The sequence below is a fragment of the Lachnellula hyalina genome, assembly GCF_007821495.1.
Source record: "Lachnellula hyalina strain CBS 185.66 chromosome Unknown contig00267, whole genome shotgun sequence".
Taxonomy (NCBI): domain Eukaryota; kingdom Fungi; phylum Ascomycota; class Leotiomycetes; order Helotiales; family Lachnaceae; genus Lachnellula; species Lachnellula hyalina.
The window spans coordinates 1-26,013 of NW_022157381.1; the positions used below are offsets into that span (position 1 = coordinate 1).

General features: G+C 47.7%; 6 protein-coding genes across 6 annotated transcripts; 3 read left to right on the forward strand and 3 right to left on the reverse strand.

Moving 5' to 3' along the window:
- Positions 1 to 135: 135 nt before the first annotated feature.
- easA_4 (putative inactive reductase) lies at positions 136 to 1,215 on the reverse strand (the record flags this gene model as incomplete). Its single annotated transcript, XM_031153972.1, has 1 exon — positions 136 to 1,215. A coding segment is annotated over one exon (1,080 nt), but the record flags the coding sequence as incomplete, so codon positions are not given.
- A 4,710-nt stretch (positions 1,216 to 5,925) lies between these two features.
- Positions 5,926 to 10,730, forward strand: LHYA1_G009069 (Pentafunctional AROM polypeptide; the record flags this gene model as incomplete). Its single annotated transcript, XM_031153973.1, has 3 exons — positions 5,926 to 10,361; positions 10,445 to 10,592; positions 10,659 to 10,730. The coding sequence occupies 3 exons, from the start codon at positions 5,926 to 5,928 to the stop codon at positions 10,728 to 10,730; spliced, it is 4,656 nt and encodes a 1,551-aa protein (XP_031001244.1).
- Positions 10,731 to 12,040: 1,310 nt separating this feature from the next.
- rsv2 (Zinc finger protein) lies at positions 12,041 to 14,247 on the reverse strand (the record flags this gene model as incomplete). Its single annotated transcript, XM_031153974.1, has 2 exons — positions 12,041 to 12,277; positions 12,355 to 14,247. The coding sequence occupies 2 exons, from the start codon at positions 14,245 to 14,247 to the stop codon at positions 12,041 to 12,043; spliced, it is 2,130 nt and encodes a 709-aa protein (XP_031001248.1).
- A 3,210-nt stretch (positions 14,248 to 17,457) lies between these two features.
- Positions 17,458 to 18,249, forward strand: N7BML (NADH-ubiquinone oxidoreductase assembly factor; the record flags this gene model as incomplete). The annotated part of the gene is made up of 2 exons (XM_031153975.1): positions 17,458 to 17,551; positions 17,648 to 18,249. 2 exons carry the CDS (start codon positions 17,458 to 17,460, stop codon positions 18,247 to 18,249), a joined length of 696 nt encoding a protein of 231 aa, XP_031001249.1.
- A 4,015-nt stretch (positions 18,250 to 22,264) lies between these two features.
- On the forward strand, positions 22,265 to 23,802 carry LHYA1_G009072 (uncharacterized protein; the record flags this gene model as incomplete). Its single annotated transcript, XM_031153976.1, has 2 exons — positions 22,265 to 23,077; positions 23,188 to 23,802. The coding sequence occupies 2 exons, from the start codon at positions 22,265 to 22,267 to the stop codon at positions 23,800 to 23,802; spliced, it is 1,428 nt and encodes a 475-aa protein (XP_031001246.1).
- Positions 23,803 to 23,846: 44 nt separating this feature from the next.
- On the reverse strand, positions 23,847 to 24,628 carry ogt (Methylated-DNA--protein-cysteine methyltransferase; the record flags this gene model as incomplete). Its single annotated transcript, XM_031153977.1, has 2 exons — positions 23,847 to 24,525; positions 24,588 to 24,628. The coding sequence occupies 2 exons, from the start codon at positions 24,626 to 24,628 to the stop codon at positions 23,847 to 23,849; spliced, it is 720 nt and encodes a 239-aa protein (XP_031001247.1).
- Positions 24,629 to 26,013: the final 1,385 nt, after the last annotated feature.

The window sequence follows — 26,013 nt, forward strand, 5'->3', positions numbered from 1 at the left end:
AGGGCGGATCGTATATCCCAACAATATATATAATATATACATTTTAATATTTACAATTCTATTTATATATAGACATATTAGCTACTAATAGTATAATTAATGCTTTAGAGCTTATATATAAAAGATATGCTTACCAATTAACTCTTTACTAAACGGATAATCAATATATCCTACTTCCGATTTAGGAGTGTAGAATGTAGCGCGAATGTACGAATTGAAAGGGATACCATGCTGAATTCTTAATGGTAGGTCGGGGTTTGCAAGAAAGGGGCGACCAAAGGCAGTTCCGATATCTCTATCTGGATACTCTTCATCAACCATCTTCTTCGCCAATGCCGAGTTGAAGCCACCAGCTAGCAATACTGGACTGGTGTTTGCCCATGCCTGAATCATGAAATCGACGTCCTCATCCGTCTCGACGTCAAAGTTTGCCTGGACCCTAGGTAGCATGATATGCAGGTAGGCCAGCTTCAAGTTTCTAAGCTGCGTGGCCAAATAAGTGAACTGTGGCACTGGGTCTGCCATCCTCATGCCCTGGAAGGTGGCATAGGGGCCGAATCGGATTGCGGTTCGCTCAGCACCTATACCACTAACGATGGCCTTTGCAACCTCTAGAGCAAGCCTGGATCTGTTTTCGACACTCCCGCCCCATTTATCCGTACGCTTATTGGCGTTATCCTGGGTGAATTGGTCTATTAGATAGCCACCGCCAGCGTGGATCTCGACTCCATCAAAGCCGGCGTGAATTGCATTCTCGGCAGCGGTTTTAAAGTCATTCACAAAGGCCCAAATCTCCTCCTCGACTAATGCTTCCGGTACGGGCGCACCCTCCAGTGGTATATTCGAACTGCTCACCAGTCTCTCGCCTATGCATTCCAATTGCTCCACATGGGCAGCCCGGCCGAGTGCCCAGAGCTGGCAGTAAATGAATGAGCCTTTGGCGTGCACAGCGGCAGTGACTTCTTTCCAAGCGGCGATTTGCGCATCGTGCCAGATACCTGGTACATTAGCGAATCCGGAACCACGGGGAGACACAAAAGTTGCTTCGGTGATGAGCAAAGTACCGGATACCGAGGCACGTTGTTCGTAATATTCCTTGACTATAGGAAGGGGCGCGTGGTTGTCGTCGGCACGGTAGCGCGTCAAGGGCGCCATAATGATTCTGTGTTGGACCGTGACATTGCCGATTTGGAGCGGGGTGAAGAGTTTTGACATATCTAGAGAGGAAACGGGTCTAGAAACCAACTTTATTATAGTTTATAAGTAGTACTTGTAGATTAATCCAAGGATACTTGGACTATCAGGTGGGATTTGTGATTATAAATCCCTAAAGAAAATATTTCCGAAGCCGAGGGAATGCATCGCTACCCTAACCTACCTTATGCAAGGTATTCATCAATGTTAACCGAGGCCTCCTTTATTATATTTGTAGACTCAGCGAGTATATAAATACTAAATTAATAGATCTTTAGGCTAGAATACAGGCCACCCAAATCCCTTTCGATAAAATTCAAATACTCCGTAATCCAATTTCTATAACACCCGCTCTAAGTTAAGTTACGCCGTTAATCCATTTTCCTACACTATACGCCCCCCCAACCCATTTAGATTTTCACTGCATCTTTCGCTGGCTGTACACTCAGCAGTCAATTGATCGGTTGCTGAAAGTACCAATCGTCGCTATAATCTAGCCCAAGGCCATTCTCGTCCATTTCTGGGACTGAAAATGAATTAAAAAAATCGGTGTCGCCATATAGGAGCGAGTTATTAGTATTTAGTGAGCTGGCATTTTGCGACGAGGGGTTTACGAGCGATGCATTATCAAATGCGGGCATATAATTATGTGATTGAAGTATCGGGGCGGTGTTATACGGTTGAGAAGGGAGAGATGTTTCGGGGATGGCGGAGGAGAAATGAGGATTTGGGAATATTGTGTTTGTAGATGAATTTTGAGGCTGTAGTATGGGGGCAATATCATTATTAGTCTAAGATAATATTAGCGCTTGTACTTGGAGACTGTATTTCATTATAAAAGGGGCATTTGGAGAAAGGTCAAGTGGGAAGGGGTGCGGAAAGGAACGAACCATGGAGTTGGCGGAGGAGTAGGTCCTTGAGTCGGCGTTCGAGATTTCTGAGTGAGTATACGGGCTTAAACTAGCAATCCTTCCTTCTATATTCTCGCCCAGTTTTTTTTGTTTGTGTCTAGCTAGAAATACTTTGGCTATCCGATGTAACTCGTTGAAGATCCAAAGTGTACTAGTCGCGAAATATAGACGTTTTTCCGAGACGCATTCTCCGATGAGTGACGTGACAGAATGTATTAATTGGAGATCGGAAGCAGCATTTGGGTCGTCTGGATGTTGGAGAATGTTGGCGAAAAGAGTCAAAGATGCGCAAAGAGGTTGGGAAACTGCAATCCTATTATATTAACGTTAGCTGAATTCGCTCTGAAGTAGGGATATAGTTACCATATCAAAGGAGGTGGGCGATCTCTCTTGAATAAATCGAGACAATGTATAATCCTGCGAGCCGCGGTAACACAGATCGCTCCGCTGGTATAGACCCGTGGATTCAGATTGACATTCTGAGGAACGGTATTTGGGTCCGATGGATCGCTGGTCCATGGTCCACTTTGGACCGAAGCTCGGTGGATGGCTGTAAGGCAGTGATAGTATGAATAGTGCAAAACGATGACTGGCAATAAATGCTGGTCACCGCACAGTATATCGTGCTCTGGACGGATCTTGAGAGGGACAGAATCAAGCCATTTTTGAAGTTCTAAATCTAAATTGCCAACCGATGTCAGCCTTTGGAGAACTGATCTCGTCCGTGACCTTGCGGAATAAAGCTCGCTGTACACTCGACTTTCAATCCTTGCAAGCTTTGCCCAAACGAGGAACGTGCTGAAATCCGGCTTCTCGCTCTGAGGCAGAGAGATGGGGGTATACGGCTTGGGTAACGAGATTCCAATATCCTGGTCATGAATAATCGCTGGACGTCCGGTTTGAATCGAAAAGGTCTTTTCAATTATGTAAAGAATCCAGAAAACATCTCGCCGTTCATTGATTTGAACTTCTGATAACCCAAAATGAGTCAAGGGCAGACTCAGTCCAATAGCATGTGCTAAGCGTACTGCTGTGGCCACTAGGGTATGGACCGATAATGGATTTGCTGAACCTTGGAGCAACACAACCTGTGTATGGGTTACTAATCTTTTCATTCAAGTGTAAGAGAGAGGCGTACTATTGCAATCATTGCCTGGACAGACATCAGACTAGGAGTACCGAATTGCAGATCAATGAATTTACTCGTGGCATTCCTGAGGTATCTGATAGACAGTTCCTCTGATGGAGGATCTAACATGCTTTGAGAATGGTGTGGAAGTAGTATCTTTCTCATTATAGTGCAACCAAGTGCGAGTACAACATTGAAACATGCGTACCATGCTGCACTATCGGGGGGGTCATCCGAATACTGGCGTTCAAACCTTGCGTTAAATACGGCCCGATTGAAAAGAGGGAATACAAGGTTAAAATAGAGAAAAAAAGCTGGGGCGCAATTAGCACTTGATCAGATGAAGGCATTACGATTCTCACGAACCTTCGACGTATTCCAAAGCTACTTCCTTGCTAGGCATAGGTTCCTGCTGGTCCACTGGTAAATGCGACCATGCTACATCGGCAAACTCGGTCCAGCTTCCTTGGTCCCAAAGTTGGGGATCTAGTTGTGAAACTTCGGATACTAACCGTCCCAGATCTTGATCTCCGGCCTTACTAGAGATCCACGAGAGGCCTTGAGGCGAGAAGAGGGAGAATCCTGATGATGGCCCTGAACGAATTTAGCTCTAACTCCCCTTGTTTCTTCGAAGCATAGTTGTTCTGCCTACCGACAAAATTCGAACCGCCGGTATTATTGAGAATCACTATAGACAGTCTGTCGGATACTGCCATTTGTTGCTCGATGTTCCCTTCTCCAAATGTGTCAATGTCGTCATTTTTTCCTTGGTTCGAAATGGCTGATGTGAGGACGGATTCCATCTGGCGAATGCGGTTCTCCACTAGACATTTTGAAAGTTAGCATGGGCCAAATAAGTATGAAGGGAAGGCACAGAAGAAACCAAAAATAGGACATATCTATGTCCAGAATTATGCAGGAGTATATCATCAGGCTTCCATTCACATGGAGGATAGGAGAACAGGAAACGGACTTGTGGACAGCAATTCTTTCCTAGTAATCATTCAGCAGCCATCATTAAATGCAGATATCAAATAAAGCTAACCCAAACTTCTTCACCCTTGGTCTCCTTGGAACGGTGGTCTGTACACATTCCCCGTTCCCTCGAGCAATACATGCTGAACAATGACCGTCGCCACCAGGCCTGTCACATTTGATCTAAAACAAATAAGAACCACCCAGTAATTAGACTATCTGCAGAAAACAGAAGTATCAGCAGCGGAGTACCTTTAGGCGTCGGCATGAGTCGCAGGCAGCCGGATTACGAACTATCTTTGGCGGGGTGTTACTTGCGGGAGTTGCTGATGCGCTCTGTTGCAGGCTGAAGTCTTCATTGTCATTGTCGAAATCCATTATTAAAGGTAGAGTATGAGCTGGTAGGAAGAATGCTTAGGGAGAGAAGTGAAGCTTTCACCAGGCAGGTCGTAGATTCCGGGTATGAGGACTGGACTGTAAGTATTTTGCCCTCGCCTCGGATTCGGATCTTAGGTATTTGCGTAATGCTGAGTCAGCAAAAAGCATCTTCGTAGTGTTCCACTAAGGTCGTCTTCTCTCCGAATATCAATGCACCAAAACTCGCCTATCTATTAGGACTCTTATTTTCATCCGCCGAGAGAACAGGGTAGACGCGTGGAGCCTTACCAGTACACCGGTATATAGTAGCTCACCCGGCAGTTTTTACTTATCCGACGTACTCCGTACAGAGTGTTGTCACCAAATCTGCAAAACAAGGATTATAACATGGCTCAAGCAAGGTATTGATTGGCTGAAAAGATGCTTGGATATAGTCATTTATGCCTTATTGGAGCTCAAACCGCCAAGAATAGTCTATATATTTATATACTAGAATGAAAACGTTTCCGAGAGCCGGAGTCCACATCAGTCTAGGTAGTAAAGGGCATTCTTTGGTTTGTAGATTTGGTAACAGCATCCTATAATTGTAGGCGCACTATATAAGACTTACTACCTTAAGAACTAATGTGATGCTTATAGTGTCTACCTTACTATATTGATACTACTTCGAAGTATATACCCTTATAGCGCTCGGCCCTCTTTGTATTCTCCATACCTCTCTTTCAACTGGAAACGTCTAGGCACGGATGCCCGGCATCTTTATATAAAGAAGTATACTGGAGCCTTTTATAACACTTATGCTAAACCATATGACTATAATTCAAGCATTACTAGTACTAGTACCAGTACTCGTGCCGCGGCGGCGATGTTAATAAATACAAGAGTGTGATTACAGAGGAGTTCCCTTACAGAAGATCCTCAGAGGGCACGTGCTAGCGGTGCACAATTATAGTCTTCTTAACGACACGAGTACTTATATCGCTCGAAATTAAGAGAATGGTCTCAGTCTTTGTTTGAATTATAGTCGGGGAACAGGTTTTAGCTGTGAATCTGCTAGCTCTATCATCTTTTCAATTTGAAGTATTTATGCACTAGACTGAATCGGGTCCAAACTGCAGAACCCAAGGCGGTCAGGGTGGCAGATCAGGTCAGATTCCCTCACTGGTCTCCAAAAAAAAACCAAATTGTGAAGAGTCACCGAAGACTCACTCATACCTCATTCGAGTCCTCTGAACTTTTTGTCTACGCTCATGGGTAGGAATACCATTGCCACTACTACTTCCCATACCATCCCAGACCGATTGGCCACAGAGTAGTTGGTTGTCCGCTGCTGCCACAATGGGTTCATCCACCACCCCCGACGACGGGCCCACGCGCGTTGCTATTCTCGGGAAAGAGGACATTATTATTGATTTTGACATATGGCAAACCTTTGTCGCCGGAGATCTGATCTCTAAGCTCCCCTCCTCAACTTACGTGCTCATCACCGATACGAATATCGCTCCCATCTATGTCCCTGCATTCCAGAAGAGCTTCGACAACCTCACAGCCAAGTCCGATACCTGCCCACGACTACTCACCTACGAAATCCCACCCGGCGAATCCTCCAAAGGCCGAGAAACAAAGGCCGAAATTGAGGACTGGATGCTGTCGCAGCAATGTACAAGGGACACCGTTATAATTGCACTGGGAGGAGGGGTCATCGGCGACATGATTGGCTACGTAGCAGCGACTTTTATGAGGGGCGTACGCTTTGTGCAGGTTCCTACCACCTTGCTGTCTATGGTGGACTCGGCAATTGGGGGGAAAACCGCAATCGATACTCCGATGGGGAAGAATCTGATCGGCGCATTTTGGCAACCACAACGAATCTACGTTGACCTGAGATTCCTTGAGACTTTACCCGTTCGCGAGTTTATTAACGGCATGGCCGAGGTCGTCAAGACAGCTGCTATATGGGACGAGGCCGAATTTGCTAATCTGGAGGCCAATGCAGATCTCCTCATGGCAACCATTCGGGCAAAGTCTTCGGATCGTTCCTCGCGGCTCGAACCTATTCGGGATATTCTAAAGCGAATTGTACTGGGATCAGCAGGAATAAAAGCTAAAGTTGTGTCTGCAGATGAGCGCGAAGGTGGGTTGAGGAATCTCCTGAATTTCGGCCATTCTATAGGCCATGCTTATGAAGCACTCTTGACACCTCAGGTCTTACATGGAGAAGCTGTTGCTATTGGAATGGTGAAAGAAGCAGAGTTGGCTCGCCACTTGGGTGTACTCAAGCCCGGTGCTGTTGCTCGTCTTGTGAAATGTATTTCCAGCTATGGACTTCCTACGTCTCTCGAGGATAAGCGCGTCCAAAAACTCACGGCTGGAAAACGCTGCCCAGTTGATGTACTGCTCCAAAAGATGGCTGTTGACAAGAAAAATGACGGGAAGAAAAAGAAGATTGTGTTGCTTTCTGCCATTGGAAAAACTCATGAGCTTAAAGCTAGTGTTGTTGAAGATCGAGCGATTAGGGTTGTGTTGTCTGATGCGATTGTGGTCAGTCCTGGCGTCCCGAAAGCGCTGAACAATGAAGTTATTCCTCCGGGCTCGAAAAGCGTTTCCAACAGGGCTCTGATATTGGCGGCTCTTGGCACTGGTCCATGCCGCATCAAAAACTTGCTGCATTCGGATGATACGGAATTTATGCTTACTGCAATTGCAAAGCTTGGAGGGGCGACTTATGGGTGGGAGGATGCAGGGGAGGTTCTCTTAGTCCAAGGAAAAGGAGGCGATCTTCGAGCCAGCCCAACGGAGCTTTATATTGGCAATGCTGGAACTGCATCACGATTTTTGACCACAGTGGTCTCTCTGTGCAAAGCCTCAAGTGTCAAAGCAACAATTCTCACTGGAAACGCTCGTATGAAAGTCAGGCCCATAGGACCATTAGTCGACTCACTCCGCACAAATGGTGTTGATATCGAATATCTGGAGAAGCCAAACAGTCTCCCGCTCAAAGTTGAGGCCTCCGGTGGCTTTGAAGGTGGTGATATCGAACTTGCAGCTACAGTTTCTTCCCAATATGTCTCTTCAATTCTCATGTGTGCACCCTATGCCAAGAAGCCCGTCACACTCCATCTTGTGGGCGGTAAGCCCATTTCTCAACCATACATCGATATGACTACGGCCATGATGGCAAGTTTTGGAATCAAAGTCACTAGATCGGATACAGAAGATCACACTTACCACATTCCCAAAGGGGTATATTGCAACCCAGCAGAGTATGTTGTAGAAAGCGATGCCAGCTCCGCGACCTATCCTCTTGCTGTGGCAGCGATCTCTGGGACTACTTGTACAATCCCGAACATTGGCTCCATGTCATTGCAAGGAGACGCTCGCTTTGCAATAGAGGTCCTTCGCCCAATGGGATGTAAAGTAGTCCAGACAGATCATTCGACAACCGTCACTGGACCTGCAGTCGGACAACTGAAAGCCATTCAAGAGGTTGATATGGAGCCAATGACGGACGCTTTCTTGACCGCATCTGTTCTCGCTGCCGTTGCAAAAGGCACAACGAGAATTCGGGGCATTGCCAACCAACGAGTTAAAGAGTGTAACCGCATCCTTGCGATGAAGGACCAACTTGCAAAATTTGGCGTGGTATGCCGTGAACTGGAAGATGGAATTGAGGTGGATGGAAAGCCTCCTGCGACTCTGAAGAAGCCTATCTCTGGAGTCTATTGTTACGACGATCACCGTGTGGCGATGAGTTTTAGTGTGCTGGCGGTGGCTGCACCAGAAGAGGTGCTCATCTCAGAACGGGAGTGTGTGGGGAAGACTTGGCCTGGATGGTGGGACATTCTTTCCTTGTCGTTCGGTGTTGGTCTTTCCGGAAAGGAAGTAGAAGGCGGCCACTCCAAAAAGGCATCTTCTACAACGGCTCTGTCGGACAAGTCCATGTTCATTATTGGCATGCGTGGTGCGGGGAAGACTACAGCTGGTGGCTGGGCAGCCAAAACTCTCAACCGACCCCTCCTAGATCTAGACGTGGAACTTGAGAGGACTACTAGCATGACAATACCGGATTTAATCAAAGCCAAGGGCTGGGAGGGATTCCGTGATGCGGAGTTGACCCTACTGAAGCGGGTAATTGATGAGAAGCCCAAAGGTTACGTGTTTGCTTGCGGTGGTGGCATTGTAGAACTGCCAGATGCTCGCCGCCTCCTCTCCAACTACCACAAAGCCGGTGGGATTGTGCTCTTAGTACACCGGGATACAGAGCAAGTCATGGACTATCTACAAATTGACAAGACACGACCTGCTTACGTGGAAGACATTATGGGGGTATATCTTCGCCGGAAACCTTGGTTTCATGAATGCAGTAACTTTCAATACCACAGTAAAAGTGGCGATTCTGGAGCTTTGTCTGTTGCACGTGAAGATTTCGGGAGATTCCTGTCACTCATTTCTGGACAGAGCACCCATTTCGAGGAGATCCGGAGTAAGCAGCATTCTTTCTTCGTTTCACTCACGATGCCCAAATTATCTGCCGCAGTCGAACTCCTTCCTGCGGTTGTAGTTGGCTCAGATGCCGTTGAAGTACGAGTGGATTTACTAGAAGATCCGAGCTCAAACAACGGCATCCCAACTCCTGAATACTTGAGCGTTGAGGTAGCCCATCTACGATCTATCGTTGCGTTACCCTTGATATTTACATTGCGGACTGTTAGCCAAGGAGGTAGATTCCCAGACGATGCCCAGGAAGAAGCACTTGGACTGTACAAGGCAGCTATCAGGATGGGGATGGAGTACATTGATTTGGAGATCGCGTTCCCCGACGAGTTGCTGCAAAGCATCACCGAAGCAAAAGGGTTCTCCAGAATCATTGCATCTCACCACGACCCCCGAGGCCAACTTTCATGGAAGAACGGAGGCTGGATGCAATACTACAACAGGGCTCTTCAATACGGCGATATTATCAAATTGGTTGGTAGTGCAAAAATTATGCAGGACAACTTTGCTCTTGCACAGTTCAAGTCTGCGATGACTGCCGCCCACAATGTTCCCTTGATTGCCATCAACATGGGCCCTCTCGGCAAATTGAGTCGCGTATTGAATGCTTTCATGACCCCAGTTTCGCACCCAGCTCTGCCTTTCAAAGCGGCACCAGGGCAATTGTCAGCCAGGGAGATTCGTCAAGGGCTATCATTACTTGGCGAGGTTCAGCCAAAGCAATTTTACCTCTTTGGAGAACCAATCTCGGCTTCACGATCGCCAGCTCTCCATAATACATTGTTCCAGCAAGTAGGTCTCCCGCACGAGTATTCGGGCGTCGAAACCGACCAAGTCGAAGACGTTGTGGAGCTCATCCGCTCACGGGATTTCGGAGGTGCTTCAGTCACAATACCCCTCAAGCTGGACATCATCCCGTTCCTCGACGATGTCACCGACGCAGCAAAGCTCATAGGCGCTGTGAATACCATCATACCCACCCCTGGCCAACCTGACGGCCCTCCACGACTGCTCGGCGAGAACACAGACTGGCTCGGAATGACTTACTCGCTGGTATCTCATTCCTACTCCACCAGCTCGTCTGGGGCCCCTGGAAGCGCACTCGTCATCGGCGCAGGCGGCACTGCCCGAGCAGCCATCTACGCGCTGCAATCCCTAGCACACAGCCCCATCTACATCGTCTCGCGGACGCCATCGAAGCTCGCCTCGATGATCTCGTCCTTCCCCGCCGAATTCAACATCGTCCCCCTAACGTTGTCCGAGGCCGAGCTCTCACCGAGGTGCCGCATGTTGCCATTGGCACGATCCCCGCGGACCGGCCGATTGAACAGAACATGCGGGAGGTTCTAGCTGCTATCATCAGACATCCCAAGGCGGATACGACGCGCCAGCGCACGTTGTTGGAGATGGCATACAAGCCGAGCACGACGGCGCTGATGCAGATGGCGAGTGATGCAGGTTGGGTTACGATTCCCGGGCTCGAGGTGTTGAGCGCTCAGGGTTGGTACCAGGTATGTCCCTTACCTCTCAGGTTCTCAATCCCCTGAAGGATCTTGCTAATTGTGCACTCCGCGTAGTTTCAAAAATGGACAGGCATCAAACCGTTGTACGAGGAGGCAAGGGCAGCTGTATTAGGTGAATCAGTGTAGTTTAGATCAGTCAACTAGCTCAATAAAATCCGAATTTAACATGGAAAGAAACAGACAGCTATTCCGTCAAACTTCTTACTACACACACACGTTTTATCGAGTCTGAAGTGAGGAATAGATGCTCACGCGGTTGAAGCAACACGTCTGTCTGCAGCTAGATAGGTAGCTAAGGTAGGTTTACTTTTTACAAGCTGTCTGCTAGCAGAAAAATGAGAGTCCCTGACGCCCCCTTTGTTGAATAGAGTTCTACCGCTTTTACAATGCACCCATCTAAGTCTAAATACACACGGTAGGATTTAGTGGGATTTGAGAAACAATTAGTTGTTTTCGGGTAGGCTGAAGAATTGTATAGTTGAGGTATATCGTGTGCAGGGAAGAATCACGTTGGATTAATATTTTGGAGGAGTTTCTTAGGCTGCCAAGCATACGATGATAAGACTTGCCCTTCCCATGTACAATGTTATTCATTAATCTTTAGAAAGGTATTATACCTCCAGTCTATATACACCATCATACTCGCTCAATATGCAAACATACACCATGTAGAAATATATACAAGCCACATGCGGGCACCACCAGTACGCTCAAAAGCACCAACGAGGAAAAGTTATACAAGCAGGAGGCGAACATTCTAATCTAAATCTGTGCCCAAGCAAATATTACGCGGCTTTTGTCCCATTTTCCGTTAGCCCAAAATTATTTCCGTCCATGCGCACCAGAACCATACATACATATACACATGATTGGTTTGGAAAGGGAGAATGTAATATATCGAGTCAAGAGAAAAAGAAAACATCAAAGGTGCACGCTATTGGCAAGCGCTCCATCTAACTCCTCGCTCCCAGAAAACAAGTTGAAAGTATAGGATGGATCATGGGTGTCGATCGGGTATGATGACATGATGACGATGAAGGAAAGTCGTGAATTAAGGCAGAGTGTGTTCCATCGAATCGTATCCGTGAAACTGTATGCAGGTCGTGAGGGTCATGATGTCATTACGAGTCGGGCCGGCGCGCGGGAATACCCCACCACTCCACCACTCCACTTATCGCCCCACATCTCTCCTGTGCAAGTCGCAATTGGCGAATGGAAAGTCAAGGATACCTTCCATGGAGTGAGTGGTGCAACCCCAGGTATGTACGATGTAGGTACTTTGACGGAGGTGCCCTTGGGTGGAGCCACCGTTATTGTGAGGGGATGATGGGAGTGACTGAGGGAGTGGGTGACGGGGGGTGTGAACTGGGGGAAGGAATGTGACAAAGTGGTCAGATTCGTGTCGTGGTGAAAGTGAGGTGATGGTTCAATTTGCATCAATCATGTCCACCGCGACGTCGGCTTCTAGACAACTCAATGTGTTCCGGATGCACCACTCTCAGGTGCCTCGTGAGCGCGTCATTCCGGCTGAAGCTCTTCTCCTCGGTGCACAGCGGACAGTGCACCTTTTGCTTGCGCGCATTGTGGATCGTGTCTTCGTGTCGCGTGAGATCGTACGGTCGGGAGAAGATGGTATTGCACGGCTTTCCCGTCGACGGATTATTTCTTTCACACTGTTGGGGATAATTGTGGTTAGCTTCATCGATCGATCATGGGTGAATGGGATGGATGCATGGATGGAATTATTTACCTTGTGTGGGCCCGCCTGCGAGTTCCGTTGCGCCTCACTCGTCATCCCGCTGCCACTATGGTCGCTCTCCGGTACCGAGGCCGAACTGCGATGACCCTCACGTTTGTGACGCTGTAGCTTGGCTGGTGTGTCGAATCTCAACGTACATCCGTGGTATGTACAGGTATACGTTCCGGTGTCGGCCGACACGCGGGAGGGTTTCTTAATTTCGTCCATCGACCGCTCCGGCTCCGGCTCCAGCTCCGTCTCTGGTGCAAACTCGCTGCTGCTCGACTCCATCGACGTCAGGGTGGCCGGGAAGTCCTCGCTAACTGCCGAGAGCCCGCTGGTGTGTCTGTGAGTCTGAAGTTGGGGTACAAACGGATACTGCTGCGGGATTTGCATCTGGCGTGCAGGAGCCACAAAGTTGAAGTTCCCTTGCTGTTGTTGTGGTGGTTGTTGTTGCTGTGCAGCCTGTGACGACGTCGAGAATGCGGATGAGCTTTCCCGCCTGGATGTTGCCATACTCCCATAGCTTTGCTGCGATGCATTACTATTATCCATTTCCTGTGTATCCTGAGAGATTGCTGCTTGCTGACGATAGTGCGGTGATTGGCGCTGCTGCTGTGTCTTTTGCGAAGGGGGTGGTGGCGGGAATAGCGGCATATTCGAATCTTCTTCATTTTCTTGATAGACTAGATCAACATCTTTGGGTGAGATGGTTTTCGGTGTTGTCTGCTCTGGTGATGTCCTTTCAAACTGTCTTTGGATCGCCCGTGCATCATTCTCCGCCTTTTGCTGCTCGCGCATGTGGCTTGCCGTGCCGAGTCGCATACTGGGTGAAAGCGGCCCAAAGCTGTTCACAGAGGGAGCGAGGGGAGACCCTTGCCTGAAAGGGGAGCGTTCTCGACTCGGTATTGTCAATGGAATCTGTGTATTCGAGGCGCTCAAGTGTTGACTGTTGGCGGTCTGGAGTCTTTGGGAGAAAACATCGTTTTGAGGCGAGAGTGAGGCCCTCGTCATTGCTGTCTGTGTTTGAGGAGCAGTGGTAATGTGGAAGCTCGGGTTATACAGTTCATCCGCGTAAGCATCCGTCATCGTTCTGTGGAGTTTGGGAATGTCGTTTCTGAAGCCTTGATCATTAAAAAGTAAGTAATCGTCCGAAAAGAAATCCATCTTTGGACTCTCACCATTTTTTTGCCTCTCTTCCTCGTATGACGGTGGCGTGGACGGTGACTCCTGACTTGCCACTGTTGCCATTGACCGTCGTCCTGGATGCCTATTATTGTTGTTGTTGCTCAACTCGGGCACAGCCATCAAGGCCGCGTCTCCCACTGGCTTAGGCATTCCATCACTGCCCATTGTGTATTCGAGATTCGACGTGTGGTAGAAATTCGAGTACTGAGATGTAAGAAAGTGCTCCTGCGACGGTGTATGCACTGGTGTCAAAGGCTTCGAAGAAGATTGTTGAAAGTCGTGAAAGTCATGATAGATATCCCCGGCTACTTGTGGATTCGAAGTGTTGACGGTATATGGTGAAGCCGGTCCTGCTGATCCCAAGGACGACAGCGAGGACTCGCGGTGGTGATGAGCTCTCGTGGTAGACGTCGGAGTCAGTTGGCCGTTTGAGAGCCAGCTATGGTTTGCCGACTCGGTGGGCATCAGCGATTGAGACGGACTCGGGTTGAAGTGGTGGGGTTGGAATTCGAACAACGGCTGATCGGCGCCGAACGAAAAGGTGTTACTGGTGAGGGTCGCCGTCGTGTTGTTGTTATTGTTGTAGATAGGTTGTTGTGATGTGATTGTGTTGGAAGCCCAATGTTGTTGTTGTTGTTGTTGTTGTTGTTGTTGTTGATCGGGTATGAGTAGGTGCGATGATGGAGGGTGAAAAGATTGACGTCTTGAGGCCAACATTAGTGCGTGGCGATCCCTTATGTACCGTGGTCCAGGCTAATGTTCTTGGAAAGAGGTGGAAGAAGGACGTAGCCGAGGCGGGGGCGTGGAAGGGTTCGTAATCAAGTCAAGTACGATAATAGATCATGTGCTCACAGTAGTCGTATTCGCAGAGGTAAGGAAGGTTAGGTACTCAAGGACGTCGTAGTAGGTGGATAGATAGTTATGTACACGTATTTGTGACTTGGAATATAGTAGTCATCGAGTAGGTTAGGTAGTCAAGTCAAGGTACCTAGTTTCTTGGTCGAGGGTGTGGGTATGAGTATTTGGTCGTATGTATGAGTAAGAAGGGAGGGGTAGAAAATAGTTGGAGACGCGGGCCACATTTGTCTTATACGAACAAAGCAAGTGAAAGAAGATTCTGGCGCGCCAGTCGGTCCACCTTAAAAGGTGCATAAGGTGCATATTCTCGCATTGCATGAAGAAGGAAGTGGAGGCCGCGATTACCGGTAGGAAAGTCATCGAGGGGAGGATGGGAGGGGAGATGTGATGTGGTGGGATGTTTGTCTGTTGCCGGTCGGCAAACCGGGAGGTGCAGGTGATCCGGTGGGACGATTTGACGATGGCCGGGTTTTATTGTGGGTCAGGGGTCCTCTGGTGGGTGCAACATTCCATCATCATGCATCTGATGTGCATCGCATTCTTCTTGTCCCTTCCTAATCCAGTGTCTAGCCTGGGAAAAGACCTGCACTTGCCTGGAAAATCAGGATTTCTCCTTCTTACACAGCCTCCCAAAGTCTTAATCAGCCACATCTCTGCATCCAACCCCATTGGCTGGAGGTATCTCCTTGGCTCGCTTAGCATAAAGTGCTGACATTCGGATCTGACCGAAACTTGCCTAGAATGGAATAGAGTGAACTATCCAGGCATACGGACTCCAGAATTGTTGAAAAGAGTCGTAACAAGCCCTACAGTACGAGTCTATAAGAAGAAGATCAGCACGGCTATTCTCTCGAGGCCCGCTTAAAGCTGCAAAAGGCGGGGTTTGCCCGTCTGTGATAAGAATAGAGATACATGTACAGTACAGTAAAGCCAAATAAAGTTATCGCTGTTATCGTGTGGCTCAGTCATGAGTGAAGGCTAAAGAAATAAACATGTGCTGGCAATAATGACTCGTCTCTACTGTATAGAGTTTTTTAAATGCCGCTCAAGCATATTGATACGTCCACTTTGTAATTGTTGAATGGATGGAATCATCTTCTGGGTCTTGTTCGTAACTGCAGCCCTTTTCCCGATATTCCTTTCGGAGATACCCTAATCATCCTCCCATCTCTCCCAACCCGCAGACGGCCGAAGCAGAAAGTACATATTCATGCGGAACTCGACGGGATTTTGAATCATTGAATTTCCCTCATCCTGTTAAGAGAACTGTGAAGAGGTATTCTTTTCCGACAATGCTTAAGGTGCTGATGCTACCCTTTTTTCCCGGTAACAGTAATCCTCCGACTGGGCGCGAATGCTACCGCGTTGAGTCTAGGCATACATGACAAAGTATTATCTCCGTCTCCGCGTGGTGACAAACAGAACATTACCAGCTGAGTCTCGACTCAGCTGACCTTGTCAAAGTGAAGGGAATGAAGGCTTGGAAGACTCATCGTCTCAACAATGTAGATAGTCATCCAACAAAACAGTTGAGAATAAAGCCGAACCTAAGGCCGTCATATCGAATCCAGCCCAGGCCCTGGAGAGGTGTGGTGGTGCATGTTGTGGTGTTGTACTACTGCAGGCACACGATGGGAGCATTGGGAGGGGAGGCTCTAGAATCCAGATCAAAGCTAACGAGGCAAATTTTCCCCGGAATTGGGTACGGAATGTAGATCTACGGAGCGTAGCTCACATCTACGGTCCGTAATGCATGGAAGAAGGTGGCGAAGCTGAAGAACTCTACTCGAGTATCCAACCAGGAGCACGAGAAATGTCTTTCAAGCCACACAGCTACAGGAAAGTGGCTGATGATCCCAAAGGCCGATATAGTACTAAAATAGATTTCATACAACTTGACCGAGAAGAAAAGAAAAGAAAAGAATAAAGACGGATGGGTGGATGGATGGATGGATGGATGGATGGATGGATGGATGGATGGATGGAAATGAATGGACGCATAAAATGAAGTTGGAAGGATGATGGAGCTTCCTACGGGGAAGCCTATACACAATACGATTTGGCACCTACTCTTTTTCGCAAAGGAAGACCATCCAGATAGTCGATACGAAAAGCGGCACTCATGATTGCAGCAGTTTAATGTGCCACTTGGCTCAGAACAATCAAAATCGGTGCTGCTTTTTAGGTGTATAAGAGCCTTCGGAGACGCCGTTCGGCCCGCGACTCATGCTTCATATCTCAAATACCGGTAGTTTCCTTACACTTACCGACCTTCGGTACTGATTCGACCATCTGCAAAATCAAATGGAAATAAAATGGAAGCCCCTTTTCGTCTCATGCTACCAATTAAATGATTGAAGCAAACAATCAATGAGGTATGTGGTGATACGGCACGATAAATATAGTGAGACTACCTCCCGGGCCGTCGCCGCGCTGAAATCTCGTTCTCTAGGTTTTCGGGAAGTGGAGGAGGTAAATAAATGGGTAAAATTAGTTCCATTTTGAATAGGATAGGGATGGGGTTTTTAGTTGCTTTTATCTAAATCCACCTTCACTTACAGAGTAATTTCGAAAAAGGAAGGACTTTCCCTTATTATTACTCCAAACCATCTGTATCTCAAGGTCATGCTCGTGTATGTTACCGAGACTTTATCCAGACTAGACGGCTATTGTCTCGGCAGTCAGGGGTTAAATTTACAAATGACTATTTATATACTGCATGTATACATCTTTGGTAAGACAGGCCTGTCTAGACGAGGTGAGTACCTCGAGGACCTTTTCTGTGCGTTAAAATGGTCAATAATGATGAAAGAATGGCGGGCTTCTATTCGACGATTCTGCATGTTTCCAAATAAGACTGGATGCACAGTCATATGAATATGATTATGAATCATTCTTTCCTTTCCGGACGTATTGCTCTTCATAATCATTACTTCTCTTTCTGTCTTAAACCCCGATTTTGCCACTATTGCAAGGTTCTTTCCGTATATGGCACGTGATACTTGCAGGGGTGAGCTTAATGTCAAGAATAACCATCAAGATGCAAAGATTTGTCAACACCAAACCGCCATGTCATCACAGAAACCCCTCAGCCCCATCAAACAGGCCTGGTATAGATGGAAATCGCTGAGATGGGTACCAGGCCGGAAGAAATTCCTTGTTGGTGAGTGTGCAATGCATTGGTCCTTCTATCAAATCAAGCCAAGCTACTATACACTCATTATTCCGGATATCTCTCTGACAGTGTAAACCCCTCTAGGTCTTGATCTCCACGGAAACACCTTTTGGGAATTTCGAGACACGCTCTCTTCGCACCAGCACCGCATGCGGCGGATAGTCCAATATCCCAGTTCAACCCAGTACAGCGATGTCGACATTCCACCCCAATGGCACCAATGGCTTCGACACACTCGCGCCGATGCACCATCCCTCACCGAACAGTCACAGGACTTGGTGCGTCAGCGGAATCTGAAGGTCCTGGCAGCTGCGGCCGATGCGAGGTGGGCTGCGAAGCCGAGTTTCTTAGATGCGCCAGGGGACGCAGGAGGACAGCCCTTACCAAATTTAGCACCGGGGGCCCGTGGATCGCACCAGGAAAATACAATGTCTAGGAAGGAAGATGATGTTGCAGATATGACAAGAGGAGAGATGGGGGAAGTGGCGAAAGCAGAGCCTCCGAAGAAGCCGGAAGAGCCCCATGAAATGCAAGTCCCGGATGGAGTACGACACCGTTATGACGAGCGCCCCGAGCAGAAGATGAAGGAGAAAGATGACCCGTGGAAACAACTCCGTGGTGGACCAAGTGAGCAGTGGCAGCCTGCGCAGTGGGATGGGGGCGTTGCACCTGCGAAACGACCGTGAAGGAGGAATAAGACCTATATGGCGTCAAAGAATGGCTAGTCCAATTGGTCCTCGATTTCCACTTCAGATCAGCACACCAAAATTAATCATTTTGGGGGGAAGCTGAAGCCAATACGATGTATTGGGAATGGCACAGACCATATCAAATCCGCTGCAACGAGCGCAAAGAATCATTTCCGGTCCATAGCGATGTTCGTGGGACTTTGGTTCTAGGATCCAGTCCAGTCACCCAGAATAATGGATTTAGAAATCTTGCTTCCGTCGAGTTATTATCGATCGGCGTGGAAACTACTCGTGTACTACATAATTGATAATACATGTATATTGTTGAGATCTGGGTATATGCTATATTTTTTGGTTATCAATTCGGGGTTTCCATTCATTTTTTTTAATTGTTTTACAGTCAGACTTCGGGTTCGTTCTTTTCTGTGCTAGTCGCCGCCGAGCCATGAACAATCCTGCTGCCCATGCTTAGTTGTTTAGACTGCAGCCTTTTGCTCGTTGGCTAATGATTAAAATATACCCTCAGGTCCAGCGAAGGCGTTTAACGCCTCTGTCATGCACCCCTTATTCCTACAATCACAATGCATCGTGTAGACGATTTCATATTCTTCATGTGTCTTGCCACCAACGAGTCGGATCATCTTGGACTTTCACTATTGACGGTACCTGGAGTTGGACGAAGAAGTATGGCATACTTGTCGACGTTTGGACTCACGTCTGTAAGGTCTTGTTGGATCTGTATCTGAGCTTCCTGGAGGGGTTTCAATGATATTCGTTGTTTATTCTACTGTCAGAACTTTCAGGTGATAGACTGACTGACTTGCAGCTTCCATGCCGCGCTACCTAATAATCCTAGAAAAGACTTGCGCTACAATGTTCCAAAAGGATATGTTAATTATAGGGGAAACTTCGGCAGTGCGTGGGGTGGATAATATTTTGTGTAATGCACTACGGGGGTAACCAAAAAGATGCCACTTCTGTGTTCCAGTAACACTATTGGCTGCTGATAACCTGCTAATACTCTTGTTCTTTGTAGTTTCCGGGCTTCTTTTTGAATCGCTCTCTTCCGATCGACTACGGAGACTCGTACTCTTCGAGAATTTCGACCAAACGTACCCAGCTAGCTGCACGGGATGTGACCCTATGCGAATACCATCCTCTTATGTTAGCCGGGCAATTGCTAAAGCCAGTCTCACGCCTGAACACCTCTCGGCGTCGTTCATAGTGGACGCTAGCCAATTTTTTGATGCTCGAGAACTTTCCTGGAAGTGGCCCAACTTAACTTGGCTTGCGCTGACTTCACGACTGCTCATGCCACAGGAGCGCCCGACGGAGTTGGATGACATGCTCCGGGCAGCAGCAGCAGCGGCCATGAACATGCCAAATCTTGAAACAATGGAATTATGGAACGGAGAAAAGGGATTGGCGATGCTCTTCAGGTACCAGCGAGCTGAGCGAGGGCAACCTGCTGTAATAACCTGGAGAGGAACATGGAAATTGACCCTGCGACCTCGCGTGATCCAGGCTTGGGACTCCGTAGCACTAAGGCATGGCGGCGAAGGACATGTTATTGTCAAGGAGTTGCTGGATGCTGGTGCTTGTATCAAGTCTCATGGTGATGCCATAGGCAATTTGAAACTGTCAAGGCCGGTCATTCGCCCTATCTCATTGCGGCAGATTCAGATGGAGCACATGATTCGAGAAGGAGTGCAAAGCTAATAGCTCAATCTCTGCTACCAGTCTAGGAATATGCGGAATAGCTTAACCGGGTGAAATAGCCCTTATTAGACAAACTAGGATTTTAGAAGGTCAATCTTTAAGGGTGGTCCATGAACATGCTCAGTGGAGACTCCGAGTCATAAGCTTCAAAATAGACGACCAATCCTCCGATATCCCAATAAAGCACCTGCTAAACGCCTATAGTTGGCCGTACCGCTATAGTGGGAGCATCCGTTTATTTGGTTTCCCCTTGCGGATTGAGATGCAACGGCAGAGCGAAAGGACCAAGCGTAGAAGTAACGCTATCATTGGCCTGTGAAATATTAACATGCGTTAGGGAAGATGACAATGTGGAGAAGATGTTAGTGACGACCGCCTGTCGGCCGAGGTTGTTTCCCGTTACCATGCCGAATATAAAGAAAGGGTGAGGGGCGCTGTATGTTGCATTTGAAGGAATATGGATTGCCAAACCCTGTATGGAAGGGCAGAAGTATAGCATGATCTGAGTATTGCGAAGGATTTTCTGCATGGGAATATAGCCAGGCAGTTTGGATAGGTGCTTGGTACGAGATGCTTTCGAATTAGCCGCAAAATCAATACACTAATGCAACGTAAGCTTTCCGTGCCCTACATGCTAATTCAACCTCATGCGTGGCTGAATGGCCGAGAATTTTATCTGATAAATGGTGGTTCAGTGGATGCCAGTAACGTACCGTAGTAGACACGGTATTTGCCAGACTCAGAAATTGCCAGACTACCGGATTTTGCCTAAATTGCTGCCTTTGCAGGAGTTCAAGATTCAACTTAGTAGGATTCTCTCTCATTTAGAAGTCTGACCCCATTGCAGACACCGACAACATTGAAATAAGCTTGCTTATTCCAGCCGTACTGGGCTCACTACACGGCGGGCTCCTGTCCCTGCCAGTCTTTTTCAACACCACGTGATCGCCATTCCCCTTATAGTATTGCTGTCACATTTCATTCCCAAACAAACAAAATCCCTCGGCAGTAGTTGCTACCTTTACCAAAAACAGTAGCAGAACCTGGCGATTTGGCGAGACCCCGGTTACCCCTGCTGTTCAGCCCTACGCCGTACTTCGTATCCTCTTTGCCTCGTCTAAAATCTTACCTGCGCCTCAATCCGCTCCACTGGACTGGGTATTGTTAAGACAGGCGAATCAGAACAAAAACTTGATACTCCTAAACACTGCTACTAGAGCCGAGACTGTTCACACTGCCTAACTATATATTGGAACTTTGCTTATAAAAGTTGAATGTGGTAGATTTTGAATAAGAATGTGGGGTCTGGTACGTATGATTAAAAACCGACCATACAAAATACTCATGACCTAGCTGAATAAGCTTACCCAGGGGATTTTCAAGGGGTTACTTAGCTTAATCTTGCTGAAATTGGGCCTGGACATTGGATAGAAATGGCCCCCACAAACTCCCTTTACCGCACTAGACCAGGCTAAGTTTTTGTTCCGGTATAAACAGGCGAAGGCAACAACCTTCAGAATCAGGAAAAGGGCACATATGATCAATACACGACCAGATTTGAATGTACCCATCCTCGGCAATTTATTCCGCCCCCACGAATTTATGACAAAAGTCTGCGCCGCTGTCTCTCATCAAAACAAGGGTTACAAAGAAGGATTAGTTTGAACTGTAACGGAGATGCCGTAGCCCTAACCACAGGGCTGAGGTTTGGGATCTGGGATTCGTGTGTGATCAGGGATGAATGAAGCTCGTAAGTATATAGATTATGGTCCTGTTAAACTGGACGTAGTCTGGTAGATGGCGAGAGGAGAATGGAGGCTAATAAATCAGAAAGCTCGAAAGACAAACGAGAGAGAGACAGGAAGAGAAACAGGAAGCCGAAAGTGAAGACTGGATGCAAAACATGTAGTAGGTTGACCGTTTCTATCTAAACGAGGAGAGCTTTCTGATTAGCTGCGGTAGAAATTAGGAGAGTCAAGTGCGACGAGACACGCCCCGAGTGTCTCCGATGCCAGAGGTTCGGGAACAATTATTGCGAGTAAGAACCACAGATATCCTGCTACTTAGAAATCCAGACTCTACACTGTCCTTCACTTCTCCTACTCGCCCAGCGACCGAAATAAGAAGTACTGACTCATGATGTTCTAGTGGGTACGAGGACGATTCTTCAGCCCCTGGGAGTCGTAGTCAAAGCCGGCAACGAGAAACTTCAACATCGTCGGACCATAGAGCGATCCTTCCCAAAGACCACCAGCCCAGCAGAGAACTAACGACACCACAAAAAGACCTAGAAATGCAAAACTTTAGCAATGAAGACGAATTCCGGTGCTTCTGCTTCTACCGGGAAGAGGTGGCTCCCCAGTTATCCTATATCAGCCAATCTATTTGGCAGACTTTGCTATTGCAAGCTGGCCAAGACCAGGATTTTGTACGCCATGCTATTATTGCGATTGGAGGTCTAAGTAGGTCGATGAAATTGAAAGAATTGGAAAGGACGGGAGAGGAAAGTCCATCTGATCCCAATGCTGCCTTCCTTTATGAATTTGCACTTCTGCAGTACAACCAATTTTTGGCCGGGACAAAGACGCACATAGCTGTCGCAAAGAGAGACCAAGGGAGACGATTGGCAATGATTTCTTGCTTGCTGGTGGTGTGCATCGAGTCTATGCAACTACACCATCAAAGTGCCCTGCTCCACTCCCAGCAGGGGTTCAAGCTCATCGAGGAGCTGAAGAACGATAATGACACACCGGATCACTGGAATAGTGGCGGCATATCACCATCTGCGCCCAATATCATCGAAGACGAACTTTTGCAGCAATTTGACCGCATGGAGCTTCAGGTCCTGGCTCTATATGATACACGAATGGGAGAGCAGCATCAGATCCTCAAGGACGAGGGCAATTCGTTTGTTAGGAATATGCCGGAGGCTTTTGTGAACATTGACGATGCTAGGCAGTACTTGGAACTAATAATGCGAAGAACGTTTCATTTCATGGCTTACGCACAAGCTGATAAATATGCGCTCTTGAATTTTAAAGAAGTTCAAGAGGATGCTTACCCTAAGGAACTTTCTCGGGCACTTGTTATCCTCGATGGCCTGCAGGTAAGCCATGCTTTCTTAGGTATATGTTGCTGTCGAAACATGCTTCTCCTACTCCACTTTTCATATACACGGAAAGAAGAAATACTGACAGTGGGTTTCCACGCATGAAGGTTCAACAAGAGATGTACGCGGCCGAGAATAGACGCTGGAGTAAAGCATTTGAATCACTATTTCGATCCTCGCTGAAGGATATCAACCATCTGGACGCATTCCAAGTCCTCATGATGAAGATTCATTCGTTGAATACCACGATGCGTCTAAATGGTCACCTTTCGTCTACCGAGCTTATATGGGATTCCTTTGCTCCACAGATGGAAAACCTCGTTGGGATGTGCAGGACGGTGTTTAACCATCCACACGCAGATATCGTTTTTGGTGAAGGAGTCTTTACTTTTGACATGGGCCTGATTTATTCACTGCTCACATCAGCGATTCACTGCCGGGACCGGAGGATTCGGCGAGACGCGCTCGATTTGCTTGGTACGAGGCCTTGGAGAGAAGCTCAGTGGATGAGTCTGCTGTGTGCGGATGTGGCAAGGTTCAACATGGAGACCGAGGAAGATGGTGTTGGGACGGAGTATATTCCGGAGTGGGCCAGAGTTAGGTTGACTGGTCTGGATATCATTGAAAAGGAATGGAGGGGGACTCTGCACGGTATTCGAGGCGTTGGCGATTCCGCTGTTCATATACAGAGCGTGAGAAATTGGTCTGGTATGGGAGACTGAATGGACGCAAAGAGACTCTCTTCTCAAGACATCCCGCCATTTCATCACTTGAATCCATCCCAGACCTTCCCCACAACCTTTCCATTTCCGCCAAACCTTACGCCTTCTTCCCTCAGCAGCTTCAATTTCTTGTCATCGTTCTTGCCCTTCTCTCCACCTCTGCCCCAGCTCCCCATGAAGCCACCTAGCCCACCATCTGCAGCAAGAACCCTGTGGCAAGGAACTTGTGGAGCAAATGGGTTATTCTTTAATGCGTTGCCCACGGCCCTTGGACTGGATGAGAGGTGTTTCGACATGATGCCGTAAGTGGTGTATTGGCCACACGGGACTTGACATAATGCCGTGAGGACCCTCTTCTGGAAGGGTGTTTTACCGGAGAGGGAGATTTTGCGGAGGTAGGGTGTAAGATGGGTTTCTTGTTTGGTGGTGGTCTCTTTGAAATAGGGGGATGTTTCTGCCGTTTCGATTTCAGGCTCATGGAGCGACGCAAGCTCGGTCTTGATAGCTTTTGTTGGCCTTGCTGTATCGTCCCCTGCCGCCCGCTTTCTCTTCTCGTTCGCAATTGGGGCATCCATGATGGCAGTAGCCTGGGTTTTGTCTTTGGTGATTGTTTGATTTGGTTGCTGTGAGAGGTGAGGGAGGGTAGATGTTGCAACGGGTTGGCTTTTGGTTGTAGGAACGGCATAGCAGCCAATCACAACTCGGATCCGGGCCAACACCGGCCTTTAATGTGTGTACCTATATAAATTGAAATAAGTCAAAAGGTGCTCGGCTGTAATGGTCACAAGTTTAAGAAGATATCAGCATCCCGTATCTTTCTAACCATTTCGACCTTCGGGTCACCACCAACAGTGCCCAGTTCGAACACGGCGGTGGCTTCCCACTCGTGTAGGTAACTCACGATGCTGGTGGAGCCTTAAGCAATGAAGAACACTTCTCGAGGGAGGCCTCACTCTGCAGAGAGATCCTCACCGTCGGGTGGCGGTATTGGATTACACTTGTTGCGTGGTTTGGTTATGAGATTTGGGTTGAGCGTCGACTTTTTTTTTGCCTTTTATCTCTTTATCATCTTTCTTTCTCTCAATCTTTTTGCCATCTTTTTTAGTCCCATTTTATCCTTCAGCTCGCTTATTCCCGTTCCACGTTTAAGCGAACTATGTGCACGTGGCGCTCGCTCCATTACTTTCTCCCATTTCAATATTAACAGGGATTCCATAAACAGATTCACATCACCATATTAATAACGCAAGACTTATATTATAATTGTGGAAATGATTGTGGTTACAAGCGCTACTTATTCAAATAACCAGCCGTGAGGCGTCAAGTTTAGTGAAGCTTTTTCCATCTTATTCTCTCCTTCCAACCCCTTTTAAATCTCCTGAGACTGTCTCACCCACACTCTCTTCAAGCTATAAACACACGTTCTCCACCAATCGTCCAACAAGCATCTCGTGCCAAAACCGACAAGCTAATAACACCTATATGCAATCTTGCAAATAAAGGATTGTAAGAAGTAGAATACATATAATAAAGATGGATTGTGAAAGCCATAAAAACGCCCACCTTAAGAGGCAAATTCGTAAATCATAAGTAGTTCTGAGAATGCAAGAAATTGACTCCCTTTCGGAACAAGGAGAAGGAAGGGTATCGAGGGAATGATGAAGAAAGTAGCCCAAAAACGCCGGTAAAGTGTGCATGCAAAACATAAATGAGGAGAGTGAGAATAGTATAGGTCTAGATCATTCCTCCCTCCATACCCTGCATTGCGGCCTTGACCTCCCTAGGATGTCTCTCAGAAGTAGGTGCAACGGCAGGCAGGTTGGGAGTGGTAGCCGTAGATCGGTTTGTACTCCATGGCACACTTTCGTAAGGGCTTTGCTCTTGAGGGCTTCTGGCATTCAGAGGGGACGTTGCGTTCCTCCCACGGCTGGCACTGCGAAGGCGCTCAGCGGCGCGAGAGAATCGACCGGAAAAGCTATTGTCGTTTTCACTGCGTCCACGGTTGTGACCAAAAGAGGATGTGCGCGAATGTGCGAATGGTGGATTTGGTGGTGCCGGCGCTTCGGGAGCGCTTGAAGCCTTTTCATCCTCATCATCCATGACGATTTCGATCACCCCAGAGCCTTGAGAGACGCCAGAGACCATTGACTGTGTGTTTGTATCATTGGGGCGGTACAAGGGGGCTGGTGGGGGAGGGGGTGGCATTGCTAG